This window comes from Vipera berus (assembly GCF_964194415.1).
Source record: "Vipera berus genome assembly, chromosome: 1".
Lineage (NCBI taxonomy): Eukaryota > Metazoa > Chordata > Lepidosauria > Squamata > Viperidae > Vipera > Vipera berus.
In genome coordinates, this window is record NC_138202.1 from 104,462,077 (window position 1) to 104,486,239 (window position 24,163).

The 24,163-nt window shown below is 36.7% G+C and overlaps 1 protein-coding gene across 1 annotated transcript in view; it reads right to left on the reverse strand.

Annotated features, from left to right (window-relative positions):
* Nucleotides 1-23,451, reverse strand: part of USH1C (USH1 protein network component harmonin) — a 58,644-nt gene extending 35,193 nt beyond the window's left edge. The window contains exons 1-12 of the mRNA XM_081330183.1: nt 23,400-23,451; nt 19,151-19,218; nt 17,057-17,200; nt 15,983-16,121; nt 10,259-10,367; nt 9,914-9,938; nt 9,471-9,528; nt 7,166-7,269; nt 5,943-6,027; nt 4,026-4,085; nt 2,435-2,491; nt 1,198-1,340 (exon numbers count right to left, since the gene is read on the reverse strand). Of these exons, the coding sequence (XP_081186309.1) occupies nt 1,198-1,340; nt 2,435-2,491; nt 4,026-4,085; nt 5,943-6,027; nt 7,166-7,269; nt 9,471-9,528; nt 9,914-9,938; nt 10,259-10,367; nt 15,983-16,121; nt 17,057-17,200; nt 19,151-19,218; nt 23,400-23,435 (1,028 nt within the window). The 5' untranslated portion in view covers nt 23,436-23,451. The remainder of the gene's footprint in view (nt 1-1,197; nt 1,341-2,434; nt 2,492-4,025; nt 4,086-5,942; nt 6,028-7,165; nt 7,270-9,470; nt 9,529-9,913; nt 9,939-10,258; nt 10,368-15,982; nt 16,122-17,056; nt 17,201-19,150; nt 19,219-23,399) is intronic.
* Nucleotides 23,452-24,163: the final 712 nt, after the last annotated feature.

Here is a 24,163-nt window from a genome sequence, read left to right on the forward strand (position 1 = left end):
TTTTGAGGCTATTTCCTGGCCTTTTCAACAGGTTTGAGCATGAACAGAAGACATTTCTTCTGAGGCTGTCTCAAATTATAAAAAAAATGCTCAATTTGTTTTAATGTCCCACTCAGTTGCTATTTCAGGAGTCCAATATTTAATAATAATAATAATAATAATAATAATAATAATAATAATAATAATAATAATAATAATGATGATGATGATGATGATGATGGTGATGGTGATGATGATGTTGGAAGGGACCTTGGAGGTCATCTAGTACAACCCACCCTGCTCAGGCAGGAAACCCTATACCATTTCAGACAAATGGCTGTCCAGTCTCTTCTTAAAAACGTCCAGTGTTGGAGCATTCACCGCTTCTGGTGGCAGTGTACCATTTGTTAGTTCCTAGCTGTGTAATGATCTCAGTGCTTTTCTTTGTGTTAGGTTAATAGGAAAGACAGAATTATTTACAAACATAATTTCAGTTTATTTATTTTTTTTTTTTGCAATGCATATGGTAGTAGATTCCAAAAAAGCTTTCCTGGTTTTGTCATGCTTCTTTTCAACAGTACTTATTGATAAAAGGCGACCATGACATATATTGGATTCTGACAAATAGTTAAATTTCTGAACTGGTCAACATTTCATTTCATTAAAGGTGGATAAGCATGTAATTTAATGGCACAGAAAGTACATGTTATTGCATCATTTTGAATGTCCTATCTTCTTAAATCAGAATTCTACTTCTGCTATCAATAAAATATATTCTGAATAATGAAATGTAACTTTATTTATTGATCTTTCACTGGTTAATTCCACATTACTCTAGCAGCAGCATCCATCCATTATAATGGCTATATATTGGTACAGAAGATAGAAGATTTATAATAGCTGCTGTAACTATAAGATATTATAAATCCCTAGTGTGGAAAGTCAGAAAACAGATAACATCATTCTCTTTTATTAATAATCATCCACTCTTGATTAGTATTTATAGTATTGCCTTTGGACAAGAAAGTTCTTATATTCAAAATTAGGCTTCATATCTAAGAAACAGTAATGTTAAAATAGTATCATGCTATATGATCCCTGAAAAGCTCTGAAGCTTTCAGAAAAGAAATCGAATTAACTAAATTTTGATGGTTACATGAATCAACAGTTATGGCAATTCATTAATTCATGAGACCCCCTTCTGTCCCAAACTCTTACAGTTTTTCTTTTTCTTGCTGTTCTTTCAGGATTTTGTTGGTTTCCAGGGCAAGCCACTTCTGACGCATTAATTCTTGCCGCTCCATCTCATGGTTATATTCTTCCCTTAGCCTCTCTTCATCAGTCATAAACAGCTCCTTGCCCTAAATATTCATGTTAAATTCCAGTTAATCAACTTAAGTCAGTCAATCATCATAGTAATTAACTTGAATTTTGCAATATTTTCTTCAGGGAGAACCAAATGTTCTCTACGAAACTTAAATGCTACCTTGTTTGTTTATTTTGGGAATAAACAAACAAAATTTAAATTTGGGAATTTTGATAGAACAGAAATAATTTAAAAAAAATAGCTATAACAAATGTAAAAAGGAAAACATTGCATTTTAGGCTGTAGTTGTCTGAATTCTGTTCTTATAACGTGTGCCATTTGTGCCTAGACCCTATGTAACCTTGAAATCCATTTTAAATCTATTTTAGAAACATGAATATCTCATAAATTTAAATCCGTATGCCTTTTCATTTTAGCGCTGTTTACTGTGGTTGACTACCTTATATTCTCACTTCTATTTTCTTTTACACTGAAGGGTGTGAACATGGCAGCAGAGGTGTTATACATAGCAGTCTTTGTGGCTGAGCAATGATCCAAAACAAATGTGAATGTATGTCTAGAATTAAGACAGGCACACAGTTGTCTGCTTTGCTTTTATCATTTTGAAATTGATGATAAATTGTAGCAGAGGCTGTTCAATTACACCAAGCGTTTTCCTTGCATTGTATTGCATTGTCCCTAGACTGAGTTTCTGCTACAATTTATCATGTTTCAAAATGATAAAAGCATACCAAACAACAATTCTATAAATTCATAACAAAATAAAATCAGCAGAGAAAATAATATTGAATTGGCAAAGATGATTGAAGGTAATATTATGATGTTTATAACTTAGCCAGTCTATAATCCTATATCGATTTAGCTTTCCTATAAGCCCCCTTACATTTAATAAGACTTACTTTTAAGTAGATACATAAAAATTTGTAATGCTAAATTACTTAAACCAAGGTAAAATCATTTTGGATTTTAACTATATGAACTTGAAAGATAGGGTGTCTCTTCCATCCATTTTCTGCTTTGGAGGATCTCAGGATATGTGTTTTGTGTATTTCATTTCTTACTGCTGTAGACAGCAGCCTTTTGACTTTTCACAAGTCTTTTGTTGATTGCTGTGATATTAATACTTACAGCTCCAGTTACAACAGTGATTGTCAGGGTTTGACTGCTTTTCAACACTTTCACAGCCTGGGGTGGGGGGGAAGAAAGAAAAGGAAGGTGATGACAGAAAAATCAAACTGTAAAATCTAAATATTGTAAAAGTGTATAGTTTCTACAGGACTAACAATGCAGTTAGAATACCTTTTTATTCTTCTCAGTATAGTATTTTTTCAGTTATTATTCTAGAAAATAGCAGAACCTAATTCTAATTCCAGTCATTTGTCATAAACTGAACATTTTTTTCAAGCAACAATTTTTCAAACAATTACTTTAGGAATTTCTAACAAAAAATAAAATTTTGTTATTTTTAACCACCTAGAGATGGTTTTTCAGTTTGGAAATGAGGATCGAGTTTTATGCAATTTTGTGCAGAATATAAAGGGACTAATTCCCAAGTAAATATGTTAGGATTGCAAGTTTAGTTTAGTTTAGTTTAGTTTTATTAAATTTTTATACCGCCCTTCTCCCGAGGGACTCAGGGCGGTGAACAGGGCATATGATAAAAATACAAAACTACAAAAGTTAAAATAGAATTAAATTAATGCCCAAGATAAAACTATAAAATATACAAATATTTAAAACCCAAATTAACTCCCCATCAGGCCAGGCCAGCTTGTTCAAACAGGTGGGTCTTTAACCCGCGTCGGAAGGAGCGGAGATCCGGTGCCATCCGGAGCTCCACCGGCAGTTGATTCCACAAAGCCGGGGCGCCCACAGAGAAGGCCCTATATATATAGAACTTTTGACAAAGCTGACATGTCTTTTAAAAAAATAAATTAAAATCAATTTCTCTAGTTTAAAACTTTTGGCTAATTTTTATCAGATAAAATTCTAAATGGTAGCTATAGTGATGTGGCAATCAATGGGCTTGATTTGTACATATATTTTATTCAAAAGAACATTTAATAATTTATTTATATGCCACCCGACTCCCAGTTACCCTGAACTTTTTACAATGGTTAAAACATTTTAAAAACAAAGAACAATATAAAAATATCAGGCTCAGAAATGATACAGAGAAATCAACTGAGTTCAATCCTTTATTTGCTTGCAGCTAAGGGACAGAATTTTGCCAAACTAAAGTTATAACCTTCTAATCTACTAGAAATATTAATCTATCTAAGAAATTCTAAGTATGGCTATTGTAAACCTCTTCCCATTCTTTCTCCAGTTTGGGACTGTGCATTCTCTTAATCTGGGCCTCTCTCTGGGAACCTTCGCATTACCAAAACTCTCCCCCATTGTTCCTGCAGGTGCACATTCCACTATACATAAAATAGCCCAGGATCAAGGGGCAGCAAGGTCAAAGGGCAACAGAAACAACCATCACCTCCAAAGGCCTGAGTGAAGGTCTTTTAGGCACTTTGAAATCCTATTGGGTGGGAGCTGCTTAAATTTGAGGGAATTTCATGCCCCCAGAAGGCAGCTACTGCTACAGAGAAGGTGAGCTTACAGAGTCCTGATAGCTGCCAGATTTAAATGGTTAGGCAAATACAATGGGAAACAAGAACAGTTCCTCAAGTAACCTAATGCCATGTAGGGTCACTTGGGTTTTAATTACCTCCTTATGATCCACATTTGAGAAGTCCGTACCATTTACTTCAACAATCTGATCACCAACCTAAAAAACAATCAACAAAAGTGCTGAATATTTTTTGTACTCTTCTAAGTAGAGTAAATGGAGATCCATTCTTTGCTTTGGAAAACTCTTGAAATAAGACAGATCCTTAAAGCTGTACTCTTCACTGTCCTTTCTCCCATTAAAACAAATATGTGCATGCGCAGATGCACATACCCACATAGTTTTCATGCAGGAAGGTTAATATTGGAACAGTCAGCTTCCCATGATTTATCTTTGATTATCTTATTCAGTATCACAATTCAATATTTAAGAGATGAACACAGCAGAATTTTCTGTTCAATGAAATCTGATAATGGATCTCCTTGCTTTCGAACTGTGGTGTTGGAGAAAACTCTTGAGAGTCCCTTGGACTGCACAGAGATCGAATCAGTCACTCCTAATCAATCCTGACTGTCCTTTGGAAAGGCAGATACTGAAGCTGAAGCTCAAATCCTTTGGCCACCAAATGAGAGCAGAGGATTCACTGGAAAGGACCCTGATGTTGAAAAAGATTGAAGGCAAAAGGACAAGGGGACAGCAGAGGATGAGGTGGTTAGTGTCAGTGACACACGGAATATGAATTTGGGCCAATTCTGGAAGATAGTGGAAGACAGGTGGCCTGGCATGCTGTGGTCCATATTGTTCAGGCTTAGAGACAGGACAACAACAACAAAACAGATATCTTCCTTTGAGCTTGGAAAAATGTGATTTCCTGCATTTGCTTGCATTGGGGAATGGGGGGGGGGATTTGAGACCTTTTCCTCTTCCTTTCTCTTCTTCTCCCAAAGTTGTTTGCACTGTGTCTGCAGAGCATTAGAAATTTGAAAGTTCTGAAATCATACAGCTCCAGGAAAGGTAACTGAATTACTTAAGTTTAAGTTTAAGTTTATTATATTTGTATACCGCCCTTCTCCCGAAGGACTCAGGGCGGTGAACAGGGCACATATAAAATACAAAGTACAAAAATTAAAAAGAGAATTAAATACAGAGCCCGAGCTAAAACAATAAATAATAATGTAAAACCACAATAAAAAACCCCAACACATCCCCCATCAGGCCAGGCCGGCTTGTTCAAATAAATAGGTCTTCAGATTGCGTCGGAAGGAGCGAAGGTCAGGCTTGATCTAAGCCATGAGATTAGATCATTTCAGAGCAACAAGATAGAAGTATAAATTAACAGATTTTTTTTAAGCTGCTCAGAGAATGTCGTCTGGTGGCCCCCAGGGGGAGGTCCTTCTCTGTGGGTGCGCCAGATTTGTGGAACCATTTACCGGTTGAGCTCCGGATGGCGCCCGACCTTCGCTCCTTCCAACAGGATCTAAAGACCTACTTGTTTGAACAAGCCGGCCTGGCCTGATGGGTTTGGGTTTTATCATTGTTTTAACGTATTTTAACTTATTGTTGTAAGTTATTGGGCACTTTATTTAATCTTTTCTTAATTTTTGTATTTTTGTATTTTAGTATTTATTGCCCTGTTCACCGCCCTGAGTCCTTTGGGAGAAGGGCGGTATACAAATAAAATAATAATAATAATAATAATAATAATAATAATAATAATAATAATAATAATAATAATAATAATAATAATAATAATAATAATTGTTTTACTTTATTTTCTGGGACATATGACTGAATCCTCCTCTACCCTTCTTTATTTCATTAATTGATAATCTGTATTTATGCTAACAAATAACCCTCAACATGACCAACAGTAATAATATAAAATATATTACATTCGCCTGCAGGTTAAAAATCAATTTCCACAAACCAAACTTTTTATGATTAGAGAATAACCATTAGAAATGCTTCCAAATTAAACATTTCCACACAATTAGATTTTGTATCGTTTATATTTACCTCCAACCCCACTTCAGCAGACAAAGAATTTGGCTTAACATTGCTTATGAAAATGCCAGGCTTTTGTGTAGGACCACTGGAAATACTGGAACAAAACACGAAAGAAATAAAATAACTAATTAATGGAAATTATATCAAGAATAGATTAATCATATCCCCCTCTCCCCATTCTTCATATACTGTATACCAAATCTAATCTGGTAGGTTGGGGATTTTTCTGAGCAAGGATAAGAAAGCAAAACAAGGTTTATTACAATAAAATGAACTTTTATTGTGATATTTGTGTGTTAAACAAGGACTATATCACACAAATAGTTTGGATCTATGAAAAGGATATATAAATTCAGTGAAGAGAGTTAAAGTGTTCTAATCTAGATGAAAAGAAAACTACTTTTACAATCAAGTGACTCTTTTAACTCTTTTTAAGTTACATATCAGCAATTAATAAAAACGTCCACAATGATTCACATGAGTCAAAGGCCAAAGAACTGAGATGCCAATCCAGAAGGCAAACATGATATTTGTAGTTTATCTCTGCTCTGGGGCTTAATAATTTTTACTAGCATTTTGAACAATAAAAATGCCAAAATCATACTTAATACTTAATCATCCTTTTAATACTTAATGATTTACAGTATATGTGAAAGCAAATGTTTAACAGGGCTGTGTAGCACTTCATAGTCTGATCCCAAAAAATGTTTTGAAGTACTAGACCAGGGGTGTCAAACTGCTGGCCCGTGGGCCAGTTGCATCATGCAGAGGCCGTGCCCACCCCAGCTCCAGCCATGCAAAAAAAGTTGCGATATGTCACATGACGTGGTGAGTTTGACACCTACGGACTACATGAGAGGTCCCCAAACTTTTGGGCATCCGGGACCGGTTCCGTGGAGAGAGGTTTTTCCACGGACCAGAGGGGGCCTGGTTTTGTGTGCTGCCTGCATCCCACAGATGGGGCTTTGTTTGTTTGTGCGGTTGTTGGTATGCCGCGGCCTGGTACCGGTCCATGGAGCGGGGGTTGGGGACCCCTGTACTAGACTATGAACCCAGAAACCTTCTGTAACTCTGCTTTTTTTCACAGAGCCACTTCAAAGCATCTTTTTGGAATCAAATCCAAAGCTCTGCACAACTATCAAGTTTAATTGAAATTAATTGAAATTAAAGGCTCATTCCTGCTAACTAAATTTTCTTGGAGAAACAAGTGACAAGAAAATGCTGTAGCTCACCTGCAACCCATGCCCTTTGTACCAATTAGGCTAATGAAAACTTTCTTTTCTTTATGATGTTTTCCTCCAGATGATGCAAGACCTGCAATGCTGTTCTGACCATCCTAGGATAAGAGGAGAACAGGCTTTCTGAAACTGCAATGTATTGGCTGCTATTAATTAAATAGAGAAGTTATCCCATGGCCTTCCTCTCCCAATTCAAATGGAATCTAAGTCTGCAGTCTAAGATGAAACACAATATCTAGTAGTTGATCTGCTTACACATATTGGAAAAATTAGGCCCGAGATCAGGAGAATGGGCCAGTTATCTAAGGAGATAGCACACAGAGGCAGCAATAACAACTCTATATCTGTTCACCTCTCCTGGAGAACAGATAACGCACATGTTCCAGATCACGGGTAGGCAACCTTGGCTCTTTTATGACTCATGGACTTCAACTCCCAGAATTCCTCTCAGGAATTCTGAGAGTTGAAGTCCATGAGTCATAAAAGAGCCAAGGTTGCCTACCCCTGTTCCAGATAATCTGCTTTGTATTACAAGGGGAAGTTCCTGTTCCGTCTTCTGCCCTGAATCTAGATTCAGCTGTGGCCAAGTTGATATGGGAGGGGGAGATTATTTTACCTCAGTCATCAAAATGCCTTAAGCTAAGCATATTTTTTGTTTTGCATTATCTCCTATACTAAATAAATTCAAATCCTAAAGCACCTCTCTTAATGGAATTGAATTAAGCATTTATAAAATGGAGAAATCAGCAGATTTGGGAGGATCTCTTTTTTTGAAAACAGAAAACAATAGGGGGGAAACTATTCCAAAAAAAAAGCCTCTAGGGAGGCCTGAGACTACTCTCAGGGAGGATGAAATGCTACCTGGGATAGGGTTGGGGGGTAAGGAAAAAAAACAAAACTATGAATGGAATTTGGAATGGAGTATGTGGAGTAAAGAAAAGCTGATTAAGGCCATTCAACAGAACATAATTTGCTGAAGCTCCCCTATATTACATCAATAACAATATGATGTGATATGAGACTCCTCAGACTTGCATGGTTGTTTCTCATTTAATGCCATCTTCAAAAAAACAAAACACAAGTTAATACATATTGTCATAGGTATAATTGCTTCCACAAAAATATTATTATTATTTGATATAAGCAGTAAAAGTGAAAGCTGAATACTCTAAACCAGGGGTTCCCAACTCCCAGTCCATGGACCAGCACTGGGCCATGGCATGCCAGCAACTGGGCCGCGCAAACAAGCAAAACCCCGCTGGATGCAGGTAGCACACAAAACCACACCCCCTCTGGTCCACGGAAAAATCTTTCTCCATAGAAACAGTCCCTGGTGCCCAAAAGGTTGGGGGCCTCTGCTCTGAACTACTTTATTTTGTTCCATCCTATCACTTTAACTGTGTTATCAATCCTCTGAGAAATAGTCAGCTTTGCAAGCCCACTCCCAATCTCAGTTCTCATCAGGTTATGTTTGTGGGAAGGATGAATGTTAAGGGTTTCTATTGCCTAATCTTCATTTTAATGTGCCATTTAGCTTATAAAGCTGAATTTAGCAGAGGTTTCTTCCTTTCTCTCCTCTCTATTATACAATGTTTAGCCCATGTTATTCTCAGAACATATTACAGTGAGAGAGACTGGTTGATCAAAAATTACTTTAAAGCCACATCTTCCCATTCAGACTTTTTTAGCCATTATATCCAATTTGCTTTTCAAAAGACCATTTAATTTTTGGAGGCTATTTAGCAAGCATTTTCTTCAGCCAGTTCCAAGTTCTCCAATCTGGGCACCCTTCAGATATTTGACCTTTAAGTGTATATAGAGGTTGAAGTCCGCATACTTGGATGGCATCCAGATTTGAATGGCTACAACAGACTAGGCGACAAACTAGTTATTTAGCAACAGACATTTATCAGGCTATTTTTACAGCTTTCATCCCAATTAGTTATTCTTCTAATACCCTCATGGTTTTAAAGGGATAGTTACAGAATTTTCATTGCCCCTCCTAGTATTTTAACCATGTAGACTTCAATATGGGGCACTATCTATTTTTATGAACCTGTTAAGGGTAACATCAAAAAGGTAAGCTGTCACTCAGTAAAAATATAGGTATATATCTGCCTCATCCCATTAAATAACCCAGCGGTTTCCAGGCACTTTTGAGATCAACTTTTATCAATCCCAATCAGTGAGTCCAGGGGCAAGGAACATAAGTGCAGAGCATCTGTAATGAGGACAGATCTTTTAAAAATAATTTTAAGACCACAAGATTTAATTTGTGATAACTGAATAGGCAACTTACCCCGGGGTCAGATACAAACTGATCTACATACTGCCACTTGAGAGGCTCATCCGGGGAACTAAAAAAAAAGATATGCAGAGGACAAGATGTGAGACTGATATGTATCAAAATCAAATCAATGCCTACTAGGTAACTTACTACTTATCTCCAATATCTGTACTACAACATGTATAAAGCTATGCATTTTTTAGTTTTTTGTAGGTAAACATTTTTTAACAAACTGAAAAATACAATTGAAAATTACTACAGAACGTACAGTCTATACCAGGAGTGTCAAAATCGCAACGTCACGTGACGTGTCGTGACATATCTCAATTTTTTTCCCATTGCCGGCAATGGGGTAGGCGCAGTTTCGCCATGACACACCCGGCATGCGGGCCAGCAGTTTGACACCCCTGATCTATACTGTACATAAAAGATATGTTATCAGAAAAAAGCTTTACCTTTTGACAGGTATCATCCCAACATCTGCAATGAAATCATATTTAAAGGTGATTAACAAAATGTTCATATTTATCTTATCTAATTCACATAAAATTATGGTGAGTATTTCACATATCAGTTTGATCTAAGTGGTTAAGGCACCAGGCTAGAAACCAGGAGACTATGAGTTCTAGTCCTGCGTTAGCCATGAAAGCTGGCTAGCTGACTCTCCCTCAGCCCAATGCACCTCACAGGGTTGTTGTGGGGAAAAATAGGAGGAAGGAGTATTAGGTATGTTGGTGCTTTCAGTTATCTATAAAGTAATAAAGGTGGAATAAAAGATCTCAAAGCAATGGTGTACTTACGTCGCACTTTTATAGATACTGTTTTCTTTGTGCGTATAAGATTGATGACTTCTTCATGAGTGCATGAAGAAATGGAGTAACCATTTATTCGAACAATCTCATCTCCAACCTTAAATAAAAAGCAATCAACCAATCAAAACCCAATAGCATATTTCAGCAGAAATATACAGTTGCAAATCAACATTGGAAAGAAGTTGCTTCTGGTAGAGAGAGAGAGAGACATTTTCCTTTATGAAATGGATAGAACGCATAAGAAAAAAATGGCAAGCCGCATAAAGTTCCTTAAACATGTCGTACCTGACTATGTTTGCTGAGGAATAAATAACTGACTCTACAAGCCAAACCTTTATTCAATTTCTTTACAGTACATTGGCTGGATCCTGGATGTAAATGGAATTTTCAGAACATAAAATGGCTGTCATAGCAGGGCCTACTTTTCTCAATATGTCTGCCATGGTGCTTGTGCCTTATAAGTTATCTAATTTTTTATTACTTTTGTTACCATACAAAACGTGAAGGCAACATAAAGGCAACAGTAAGGGAAGAAATTCCTAATCCTTGGAAAAAGTGAACACTATCAATTAGATACTATTATTGGTAACTCAATTATGATTTTACAAAATCTAAAAGGTGCTGTTACTGACAGATGTTGCTGGTGAAATGATATCTACCAGGTCATAAATGAATGTGACTGAATGAATAAAGTTGGTAAATATATTTATTTACTAACACACACTGAGCTGAGTTTACTCATGGACAATTCCATAGGGAGGTACTAACTCCATCTTATCTCTTCCAGCTCCTTTTCTCCCACCACCATACCACTGGCCAAATTTATTCAGAAGAATACCATGGGTGGTAGACCAAGGATTGTAAGTATAAATCAGTGAAAATCATCAACCCCACTTTTCTATGTACTGACTGCATCAAATAGCTTCCATAAATGGAAGATGTTCTTCTATTGCAGAAGGATAACTCTAGAACCCTGCCACAAGGTCATACATTTAATTATAATATAGATTTAACCCTAACCCTAACCATTTTTTCTGAAACAGTAATATTTTTCTAGGAAAAAACACCATTGTCTTTCTCTAGAAAATGGTGAACAGTCCTCTCAACACAGCATTTCCAAGAAAAGTGGACCCTACTGAATGGAGACAATCTACAACTGCACAACCCATCCCTTTATGTTAATGAATAACTACATAATAGGCACAGATTGCAAGGTATGATCCAGCGATTTCCGGCTGCTGTGGAAAAGCTTCTGAAGAGTGGACCTTTTGTCTTGGCATTCCATGCAGTAAAAAGTTGGGATCTCTTCTCCCATATGTTGATACACTGTTGGCAATGAATACAACTATAAAAACTTTTCAGTATTTTGGGCAGCACATGGAACTTCACATAAAAGCTGTGATGCAGCTGACTTAGGAACGTGAATTATACAGAGTAATTTTTGTAAATTATCCTGATATATCTAATGTAACTATTTCCTCTGCCTCTGCAAATATCATTTCTCCATGCCCACTTTTATCTGAGGAAACAACTATTAGTGCCTTTTAATTTATTTGTTCCTCTTCCCCCTTATATGACTTTCTTATCACCCTTAGTCTTACTATAGCCATTTTTTTTCTACCAATGAGGCCGAAAACCAGTAATTTTCAAAGCTCGAAACCTACCTCACAAGGATTGCAATAGTTTTGCATCAGAATTAGCATACATATTATTTAGAGTTGCTTATTTATAAAACCCTGACACACTTGTGCTTGGAAATAAACTGAAACATAAGTAACTGTGCAAACATCAATAAAATTGGTGAAGGTTACAAAGTGCAAAAGAAAATGATAGAAAAGGAAATCATTGGTAGAAAATCCCTATAGGTTTTACAAATTTGACATTTGATTTAGTCTTATTTCATAGCTTGGCAAATGCACTATTGGATAATAGGTCTTCTCTTACTATATATTCTCTCAGGCATGACTCTGTTACAGTTATGCAACTGATAATTTGGAAGACCTATCTCCTTGTTGATTACTTATTTATTCCTGTTATACAGTTATTTAAGCCCAAAGGGATCTGCTAGAATGAATTAGGTAGCAACTATGAAGGGCATAGAATATTTTAGTTTAGATTCAAAGTATTATTTGTGGACCAGGCTGAAATAATAGAATGAACAATTGGCTCCATAAACATTACAATGATATGATTGCTCCATCTACTGGGCAAAATCCTTATAAGCTCCCATTCCACACTTCAACAACTGTTTTTCATGGCTATAAGCCTCTTCCCCCTACCCCCATCCCCTCTTCTTTTAAGCACAAATCTCTAATAGGGAAATGTGATGCTGTTATTAATTAATTGGTTTTTAAGAGAATTGTAAGCTGCCCAAATTCACTTGAAGTAATTCAGTTTCAACTGAATTAATAAATAAATAAATAAATAAGACAACAATGTAAGGCAGAGCACAATAAATAAAGACTGTACTAGCAATAGCAATAACATTTAGACTTATATATTGCTTTATAATACTTTACAGCCATCTCTAAGCAGTTTACAGAGTCAGCATATTGCCCCCAACAATTTGGGTCCTCATTTTACTGACCTTGGAAGGATGGAAGGCTGAGTCAACCTTCAGCCAGTCAGAATTGAACTGTTGGCTGTGGACAGAATTAGCCTGCAATACTGCATTGTAACCCCTGTGCCACCACAGCTCTTCTCTGAAGATCCTTGGCCATTCCTGACATTCCACCAATGTGCCTTCAAAGCACTCTGCTTCCCCAGCAGACATGTCAAACTCGTGACGTCATGGGACATTACGTGATGTATCGGAGCTTTTTCCCCATTGTCGGCAATGGGGTTGGCGTGGTTTCCTCATGATGTGTCCGGCCCACGGGCCGGCAGTTTGACACCCCTGCCTTAAAGCAATGGTTAGCAACAGTACGTAGAGCTTTCTATCTTTATCCATGGAGAACTACAATTGTCAGTCACTATTAGCCAGAAAGTAATAATTTATTTCTATTTAGAATTTATCAAATACTTCCAAAATATAATGCAATGCTTCCTGTATCTTTTGAGTGATAGCAACTTTATAGGTCATCTGTTGAACAATACTTCTGGTGAGAAGAAAAATGAGAATATCGTATTGCTTCTATTTATTAGTAAAAGTACAAAATATTTTTGAATTGCACACAAGAAACAGAATGCTCTCCAATTTAAAAGATAAACAAATCAACTTGCCATTCTTCAGACCTCAGACTTATTCCTATAGTGAAATTCAACCTGCAGCTTCTTTAGTTTTGAATCTTCATTCCATAAATGTATTTCCCTGAACTATAGCAAGAATTCCTGTTGAATTCTCACTTCTACCATAAGCAAAGAAATAGGATGGTACTTCCCATATTAATGAGGGAACTGCCAGCAGAACTGGGTCAGTCTTAATCCTATTCCTATATAGAGCATTTATCCAAACTGAACCTTCTTATATGATTTGAACAATCAATAGATTGGTTGTTAGTTAACTGTACTCCCATATTCACAGAAACATTTGACTTCCCATGGCTGACTTCCCATGGCTTTGTTTTCACTTTTGCAAACAGTCTCTTTACTAGCTGGACTATAGGAAGCAGAACTGTGGTGGTTTCAAATTTTCTATTTTCTCATTTTGCTGTACTTCTATCAGCCATGAAAAGCTAATGCATTTCACAATTAGTACTTGGATAGAAAACCACTAGAGAATCCCAAATATGCAGAAATAGAAAACAGCAAACTTTCCCACATTGTCCATATTGGCATTAAAAGTTAAGTTTTTCTTGAAGGAGTCCTCATCTTTTTATACCTTCCACAGCATACCACAAGAGTTTCTAAGTTTGTAAAATATTAATCACAAATATTCTATTTTCTAGAATGCCATTGCACATGGTGCAGCAGTGGTTAGAATGCAATACTACAGGCTAATTCTGGTGACTGCCGGTTGCCAGAAGTTTGGCAGTTCAATTCTCACCGGCTCACTGTTGAATCAGGCTTCCATCCTTCCAAGGTCAGTGAAATGAGGACCCAGATTGTTGGGGACAATGTGGTGACTCTGGAAATTGCTTAGAGAGGGCTGTAAAGCACTGTGACCTGGTATATAAGTCTAAATGCTATTGCTATCATTACCATGAAAGAAACAATGAACAACCTTAGTTCTCAGGTGTTTTAGAACAAAGGGAATTATTAAACTAGAAAATGCCTTCTTTATATACAAAATTCTGTGTCCAAGGAAATACTTTTAGGAAATGTTTTATATCTTACATTTTCAGCATGTATTAAGCTACTTGTGTTTTTGCTGAAGAACTATGGAGCTAAAAAGACAAGTATCAAACAGAAAATGCTTTGTTTTCACTTTTGCAAACAGTCTCTTTACTAGCTGGACTATAGGAAGCAGAACTGTGGTGGTTTCAAATTTTCTATTTTCTCATTTTGCTGTACTTCTATTATCCATAATAACATCCAGCTCCTTTTAGCCCACAAAATCCTCAGAGATATTTGTATCCGGGAGAATAGCTAGAAGAATTTTTGAAAAGGTGAATTGCATGAAAAGGCTAAACACTACCTATTCAGGAAAAAAAATGAAGAAATCACAGTAAGATAGGTCAGAGCTAGAAATGTTTCTCAGTTACTGATACATATGCGGGTAGTTTTAGCGGTACAGAAAACTTTTAATTTCTCATAGATGAATCAAAATGATATGGAAAAAAGGAGAAGAAACTGATATCTTGACTACTCATTACTTTTCTCAGACCACATTTTTTTCCAGCTTAGAAAATGTGTGGAGATTTAATGAAATAATGCAGATGGATGAAATTTCAGAAGCATTTGGCATTATCATGAGACAGCAATTTAGGACAATGGACCGCCTGTCAACTTCTCTTATATACTTGTTTTCAAAAAGTTTCAGAGAGTGTCCCTCAGAGATTATTACGAACACAGTTTATGTTAATACTTAACATTGCATATCAACAGAGTATAAGGTCAGCCTCTACGTTTGCTGCAGATTCCTAACAGCTTTTTAGAAATTTTTGATTATAATACAAGGAAAAAATAATATTTGTTAACATGCTTTCTATTTAAACATGGATTTGTTCCTTTTGTGTGTGTGTTTTTGTCTTTTCTTGAGTTAGCTTATGAGTTAATATATAATATTTATGGTTTTCTAAACCATCATAACATAAATGTGCATACATTTATAAGCCATTGGTTTCATGTTATAAATAACATTTGGGTGTGCTTCTCCCTCCCTCTTTGTGTAATAGAAAGTCAAATTATGGTAACTTCAGTATCTGCCAGCTTGAAATGATTAACATAACCAAAGGCTGTTTTATAATCCTTGATATACTTATTGACTTCTTTTTGTTACTGTTTGTCTTTCTCAATTATTTAGCACTGGCAATGTTGTGTCTTGTTCCTCCGCCTTTACTAGGGGCTCTAATCTGTGTTAGATAACCATTAATCTTATTTTGCTAGCATGTGAAATTAAAGATATTGTATGATAGTACCCAATTTAAGTATCCATTCTTTTTTACTGGTATGTAGAGTGATCTCTTCCAATCTGTTGCCCATTGTGTCATTCTCCAGATTTTCTGGCACAGTTTGATTACAATCTTTACAAATTTTTCTTCTGATAAGGATTTTTCTTCCTAAAATGCAAGACTTGCAAGACTTTTAGCTATATACATTTTTCCCCCTCACCTGAAGTCCAACACTGTCTGCTTGTCCTCCTTTTATTAGCTGTGAAATAAACAGGCCACAAGCAAATTCAGCGCCTCCTCGCACACTAATTCCAAGGCCTTCAGGATGCAGACGATCCAACCTCACTTCCTTCAGTTTCCTGTAAAAGTCGCAATAACAAACTGGCAACTCAGATAATTTACAGTTGCAACATAAAAGTTCCTATAAATCAATCACATCTATCTTTCCTTTGTAATTAGGTTCTATGCTTTCAAAGAGTATGGGATATATGAGTCAAATTTCATTACTCAGGCTTTCAATTTATTTTATTTTATTATTTTTGGGAATTTCTATGCTAGTCCAATCTGACTAATTTGTGGCACAGATACAGAAAGTAATCAACAACCGTTTCAGCTCTTGTGCTGCTAGAGAAAAAATTTTTATTTAGCAAACACATATATTACAAAATATACTTTCTTCTTCATGTTCATTAACCTTTTTGGCCATTGATTTCATTATTGGATCATATGTGAAAAGCACACATTTCCCAATGAGGTCTAGTCATTGCTCTTTACCAGCTCTCTAAAGACAAAACACATTTCATTTAACGGGATTTTCTAAGGGAAAGGGGAATAGACTTGAAGGAAGAAAATTCCTTGGTTGAGTTGTTAGTGTGTTTTTCATAATAGGAGCCTAGTGATAAGAATTTCAGCCTCAGTATGGATGTTGGTAGATTTTAATCTGATGATGTTTTGCAATTTTTTGTGAAGTAAATAGTTAGCACGGGGAAGAGGAAGCCAGATCTGTCGCATTTTATGATCAGGAAAAGAGAAGAAGGAAAGGTCCTCTCAGTGGTTTTATAATTTATAAATAATTAATTATTTATAAAAATAACAAATAAAATAATTAGTTATTTGAAAATAACTAATATAAAAATAACTAAATAATAACTATTTAATTATTTGAAAAGTGTGCTTTGTTAGTAAATGAAGTTATACAGAACGCTGTTCAGAATGACTATATACAGCATCCTCTGAGTTTTTATATAATAATTAGCTTTCATAAGCTTTTCCCCCACATATTGTTCAAACTTACCTTGTTCGTTTAGGTGTCAACTGGTCATATTCCACTTGGTGTTTTAATGGGATAAGAGGACAAATGGCCTCAAACAATGGTAGTCGGCTTGGTTCATTGATTACGTACTTTAGATCACCAACCAACACTGGAAGATTCATCGATCTACAGAATTTGGGAAAGTTGTGTTAATCTGTTGTAATAAAGAGCTCCCCTATGGACTTATAACAAGTGATAAAATGTGAAAGCAGGTTATTACTACTTTTAATAACATTTGATACTTGGAAAAAGGGCTGCCAGATGCCTTCTGATTTTTGGATCATCAGAATGAAATTGTGGAAAGTTTGCAAGACTAGTATAGTATAGAGAAGTACTATGAATGACATTGGTGTAAAATTTAATTACTGTGTATATCTGTTTCCATATTTCATGCCTTTTGCTTAGTAGTTAGTACTTCTTACTCCTTTTCTGCACCTTGCACAACTGCTTACTCAAAGAGAAATGTATTTATTTATTGTATGGTACACTCAAAGAGGAGAGGACTAGCTTTCTGAAATTTTAAAACCAGCAAATGCATGGATTTTGTATGCACCGATTTCCTCAAGGACAATAGCCATTTATTTATTTTTAAATAAAAATATTTCCCTGTTTAATAAGCATTGTAGTGATAGACCATGCTCACTTGTGATGCAATAATAAGGAAACAGTAGTGGAGTACTTTAAAAGCCATACAGTTCTAGTTGCATATATTTGTGAGGATTAGAGTCTATCATGGGGTGGGAATTTAAGTTCCATTTGCCTTGATATTATGTCTTTAAATATCCCTTATGTAAAAGATAAATTAAAACAGAATCCAATATAGATCCAATACTGATATAGGTAATAAAAGTATTAGTTTTAAAAGCCTTGGCAAAGAAATGTCCTTTGGGAAGAACAGAAGAGGATAAGGCTAGAAGCAAAAATAAATGGGAATTAATATTGTCAAAGGAGTTACAAATACTTAAGTTTCTCTGCAGGGAGCAAAGTACAGCCTCTTGCAGAAAGAGTGAATTCTCTAAAATGTATGCTTTTGTGATAGTATATTTAATTATCAATAACATTTCCCAGCATAGGGTAGATAAGTATTGGGCAAAGTAAAGATGTTTGTTACCTGCCACTCACATTTTAAATAATTAACTCATCAGAATTCTTTCTTTTCTAAACAGCTGCAGACCGGCCTTTATGAATGGAGAAACAATCACACACTCTCAAGGGAAATGAAAATGAGTTAGTAGATCTAAATGTATTGCCAAGCTATATCTTTGGAGAAAAATCACAAAGAAAACAGCCAAATATCATTCTGCTGAGATGGTACAAATTAAGATATGTTCATAAACTGTTTTACCTTTGAAATCTGGAGAAATATTTCCACTTATTCTATGCAAAATAAAATCGGCTCACACCTATTTCAATTATGAATGAGTAGAAAATGAAACTATAATTGTATCTTTTTTGTGTTGAGAAAACAAGGAAACAGAGCAAAAATGGAATAGATATTTTCTTGCTGCAGAGGATCTGCAGCACTATTTATTTAGGTTATATGGCACTTTAAGGATAAAACTATTGTTTGTGTATGCATGCACGTGTATACATCGAAAAACCATCAGCATAATCATTTTATATTTTTCATTTAATGCCTTTGATTTCAATGCTCACACTATTTGAAACCCTTCTTGTACTGCTACATTTCCATGTCCATTCCATAGATCTAATAAAATTAGCTCTGAGCACATGAGCTCATGCTATAAGGCATTTGTATGTTTTTACAGAGCCACAATTCCTTTCGAAATATATTGGTGACTGTTGTAAATGCATAAATTGAATACATTTAGATCTACTGAAAACTATATACAATAGATGAACAAACTGATTATCTTTTTCCAAATTACCATTTGCCTTTTATTTAATAAAACAATTGTTCAAGAGGTGTTTGATGTTCCTATTAAATATTTTTAATATTTTACTAGTTTACTATAAGTTAAAATAGAGGGATTTTTCCTATTTATTCCTATTTATCTCCAGCCATGTGCAAAGACATCACCAAAATAAAAGCGGAACTATAACACAAAGACTTACTGGTGATACATCCGCAGCACATCATAAAGGTAATCTTTCTCTGCTTCATTATCGATTAAGAGGTCAACCTGAAAAATGAATAATTTCATTATAATTTTGTTCATAAATAGGAAATGCTGAAGATCTTCCCTCTGCCATTAATCCCGAAACCATTACAGTATCTGATTCCCTTACCTGATATTGACTAAATACCTGTATAAATATTTTCAAAAACCGTTTAGGCCATTCACTAATGTAGCCCATGATTGCAAATTCAACTATGAAGGACTGGGCTGAAACCAGCTATTCACTGGCTTCTCTGAATGCGACCATCTTCCTGAAGATGTGCAATCAAGTAAATTATTCCACCTGGCTTTGATATTGTGTCTGAGCTTGCTGTTAAATAGCTATCCTTTCTTCACTCTCTGAAACAGCAGGTTCAATTCACCTCGTGTCGGGTTGCAAGACTTTCACTCTACTAACTGTTCTAAAATAATTAAATAAAAACCCTGACAGAATGACTTGCTTCTCTGGGTACTTCTCCGGAACCAGGCATTTCCGCAGTCTATTCATTTCTATTAACAGTAAAAGTGAATTATTTGTGCATTTTGCTGAGACTTAAATGGTTATAATATAATTTAAAGCCACTTAGGAGAAGAACATACTAAACTGGTTTATGCTAAATCACAGGATGGGTTCATGCTCAGTAATGGGAGACAGCTATTATCACTCCATTGTTTTTTGTGTCCCAGAATGTGGTAAATTATTTTTCAATACAGCAATTCTAACCTTACAACAATTCGTTTAATGACTGTTTACAATGGCACTATGACTGTTTTTCACACTTATGACTGCTGCAGCATCCTCATGGTCACCTAATCAATATTCGGGCACTCGGCACCTGTCATGTATTTATGACAGCTGTATTGCCTTGGGGTCATGTGATCACCATTTGTAGCCTTCTCAGCCTGCTTCTGACAAGCAAAGTCAATGAGGAAAGCCAGATTTGCTTAATGACCTCATGAGTCACTTAACAACTGCAGTAATTGCAAATATCTGTCCCAGCTAGTCCCTCAGGAAAGCAACATCCTTTCATTTCCCCAATCCCAACTTCCCTGACCAGTCCACCGGTAGCCAATGTGATGCTGAGAAGATGTTTTGAGAATGTTAAGGTACTGGGCAGATAACAGGTTACTCTCCGGGCATGATGGCCTTGGAACCAAGCTGGAATTGGTTGGGAGTCTGCCCTGTCTCTGAAAACAATTTCCCCTCTCTAATTCCCAGGCGTACAGCAAAAGCGAAACCATCCCAAGAATGCCAACCTCCCTCCTCCCTAACAGAATGGCAGGACAGTAATTCACTTAACAATTATGGCCAAAAGGTTGTCAAATGGGGCAAAATTCACTCAACAATTGTCTTTTTTAGCAATGGAAATTTTGGGTGTAATTGTGGTCATAAGTCGAGGACTGCCTGTATTTGGCCTCCTCTTTTTAATCAGTTGGGCTGTTTCCATCTGTCTTTTGTTATTATTACCTTTATTTTGGCTATCATGGTATTTTTCAGACTGTGTGAAAACTAACTTTCACATCCAAATTAACATACCTTGAATGGCCAGTCTAACAGTTTTTGGTGTAACATACCGTACTTTAATTAATATTCATACCTGTTCAGGTCACCTGAAGACCCCAAGGTATGTAGTTATAGTCATAAGTACTTGCAATAGCAATACTCTATAAAAGCAAATGAATTGTATACAAAAGTATTGTAAGAAATGTCAACCTAAAGAAAAATAATCTGCAATGCATACTTACTCTCTACTAATATGCCAATAAATAAAGGATGCCAATAAATTAAGAACAAACTAATTAAGAATCACTTGTCAGGGTTTCATACAGTATATTATGAACAGAATGTTGTCATGATGAATGCAACACATCCTGATATATTAATACCAGAATATTCAGTGTCTTCTGAATATTCAACAGTAAATACAACATAAACTTACAAGAAACGGTAGTATTCTCTATTGCATCACTATGCCTTTCTAAGACATCAAAGCACATAAAATAAGAACAGAAATAATGATGATGAATTCTACCCTTGGAATCTAAAGTTGCTCCTTTAGAATCATATCAGATAATAAAGTTTGTTAAAAAAAGGAATCATACCACCTTTTCCATCTGCGACCTTAGAACTACAGTAGCACAAAATAATTACAAATAATTACTTCAAATAAACTAAATTTCAATATGACATATAATAACAATCTTTAGCCTGAATAATATTGAATTCTTTGCTTTAAATAAAAAAGGTTCCTTATAGAGTCAGTTACTGAAAGTATTAATTTTATTTAGTGCTGAGATTGTTTTACGTATTTGAATGATAATGCTAATGAAGCAGGATTCTGAACAGATATGGGCTGTGTTCATAGAAGAAGTTTAAATAAGCAAATTAGATTTCAGAGTGATGTAAATTATCAGCACAAAAGGTCACAAGTACAAAGTACATGATCATAAATATATTTAATGCACATGGTTTAAATGTGTCTGTTGCTCCACAACTAAATGTTAATAGCTCTGAGATATAGACATAATAGTAATTAACTGGTTTCTTTGGTAAAGAGCTGCACAAAACATCTTAACATTTTCTACTTCAAGGTACTCTAAAATGTGGCCTAATACTATACTGAATATATAGTGTAGTTTAATATAGTATAGTACAGTACAGTCTAGTACAGGGGTAGTCAACCTTGGCTCTTTTATGACTCGTGGACTTCAATTCCCAGAATTCCTGAGCCAGCCAAAGTTGCCTACCCCTGGTCTAGTAATACTGTATCGGATGGGTGGCACAGTGCCTCAGCGATTAAGACCCTGAGTTAAGATGCTCAGCAGGTAAGATGCAGGTTCAAGACCCAAATGCCATGCGACAGGGTGAGCTGCCATCCTCACCCCAGCTCCTGCCAATCTAGCAGTTCGGTTGTACAGGTGGCATTTGGTGGCTTAGAGGGCCCAACAAAAGGTCTGCTTTAAGCCAGGGGTAGGCAGCCTCTTTTATGACTCGTGGACTTCAACTCCCAGAATTCCTGAGCCAGCAAGGTTTGGCCCCTAGCATGCCACACAGAGCATGATGTGATGCTCCAGCCAATGTAAGTTCCACACCCCTATTCTCAACTGCCACAATCTTCTTTAAGAAGAAAAAGGAAGAAATGTACAGTTAGCAGTCTTACAGTGGAGTTGTTTGAATAATATTCATGATTTGTACGCTGCAAAATAAGGAGAGCTACATCTGAAACATACTTGTTGGAAAAGAAGGCAATTGGAGGCCAACACATCAAAAGGGTAAGCTAGAAAAGGTTCCTTTTGGGGAGACCTCTTAGAAGTAGCAAACATACAGTAGAAGTGAACAAAACTGGAAATTTCAATTAATCATCCCTTCTGCACTCCATCATTCTCCCACTAATGAAATCACATATTGTATTTGAAAAAAGGCCAACGAATAAACAGAATTTTGTCTTTCACCCACATGGTTTTTTTTTTAAAAAAATTGTATTCAAACAATGTTTAGACACGTGTGTATGCTCCTGAGTATTTTTCTTTTAGTATTAACTTGCCATTACTGGCGTTCCTTTTCTTATTTTTCTGGAAGATTAAAAAAAATAGTAATGCAACTAGGCTTTCCGAGTCTTTTGCGCGTTGGGCAAAGACGTTCCACAAGGAGAAGGGGAAGGCAAAACAAGAAAGGAAAAGTGTTTGAATTATTCTCCCTTTGAGTGAGGGTAAGAGGCACCACATTTAAAATAAGGAGCCTTCCGTAAACTCATTTTCTCAACTTTACACCGCCTACATTAGTTCCCCTGTTTTGAGAGGCTTACGCAAAGAGGATCCCCAGGTTTGGTTGCACGCGTGGACTTCTCAAAGCAACACGCGGCACGAGCAGGGGTTTCTCCTCTCTCCTCCCTTCGGTCGAAACAGCTGAACCCCAATTCCCCAAATTTTTGGAGAGCCCCCCCCCAAATCTGCTGAAATAAAGTTTACATCTCCCCCCCCTTTTCCCCCCCTCAGCCCGCCCCACCAAGCCCGAGTCAATTGATACCAAGAGTCCAGAGTCTTCCCCTTTTGCTCGGTCAGCCGCCGCCGCCGCCGCCGCCGCTCCCACGGCGCGCAAGGCCAAACCGCGGAAAAACCCGTGTCGGAAGAACCCGCGTAGTCCGCGATCGCCGCGGGGATGGTTTGGTGGGCCGCGCGGGGCGCTCCGAGAGCTTCCCGCTCACCTTGTGCCTGAATTCCCGGGCCAGTTTCCTTTCCATGTCAAAGAGAGAACGACCTTCCCGTGGCGCTTGCTTCGCGCAACCTGCCTCTGGTGCGCCCGCTGCGGATGTGGTTTCCTCCGGGTCCTGGAGAAGAAGTCAATGAGCAGAACTCTGGACCACCGCTAGAAGGCGCGGCATAGCAACGTGAGAAAGGCCGGCGGACGTCCAAGAAGGTCAAGAGGGAAAGGAGGCGTTCCCTTGTTCGGCTCCTCTGTCTTGACTTTCTCTTTTCTTTGAAGCGCTCTAGATTCGCTTTAGTTTCCGGGACTAGAGATCAACAGACAGCGGCGTCCGTTGCACCATCCCTTCCTTCTTCGTTTTCCCTGTTTGTGTTGTTTAACACCTGGTGACGATTCTTTTTCGACGGGCTGAATTTCTGCTACACCTTGACGCCCATCAAGTCATCAGAATTGTGACTTGAAGGAAATTTTCCTTCTTACGTTGAACAAAGAAACAAAAACAAAAAACAAACACTAGGCAATAAAATTTCACTGAAACTTTTAAGATGCAGAGTGGAAGGAGGGTGACTCATATCTGAGATTAATTTTATTTAGATGGTGAGAGTAGAACATGTGAAAGGTTAGTGCAGAGTTTCCCAAAAATTTTGCATGGAGGTAGGGGTGGGGAAGAGACTCGTGCAAGTCCTCTGCTTCCTCAGCAATTCCCACAAATACAACAATCTTCAGTGTATTGGATCTGTGGATTTTTTTTTACCTTACTGTCAC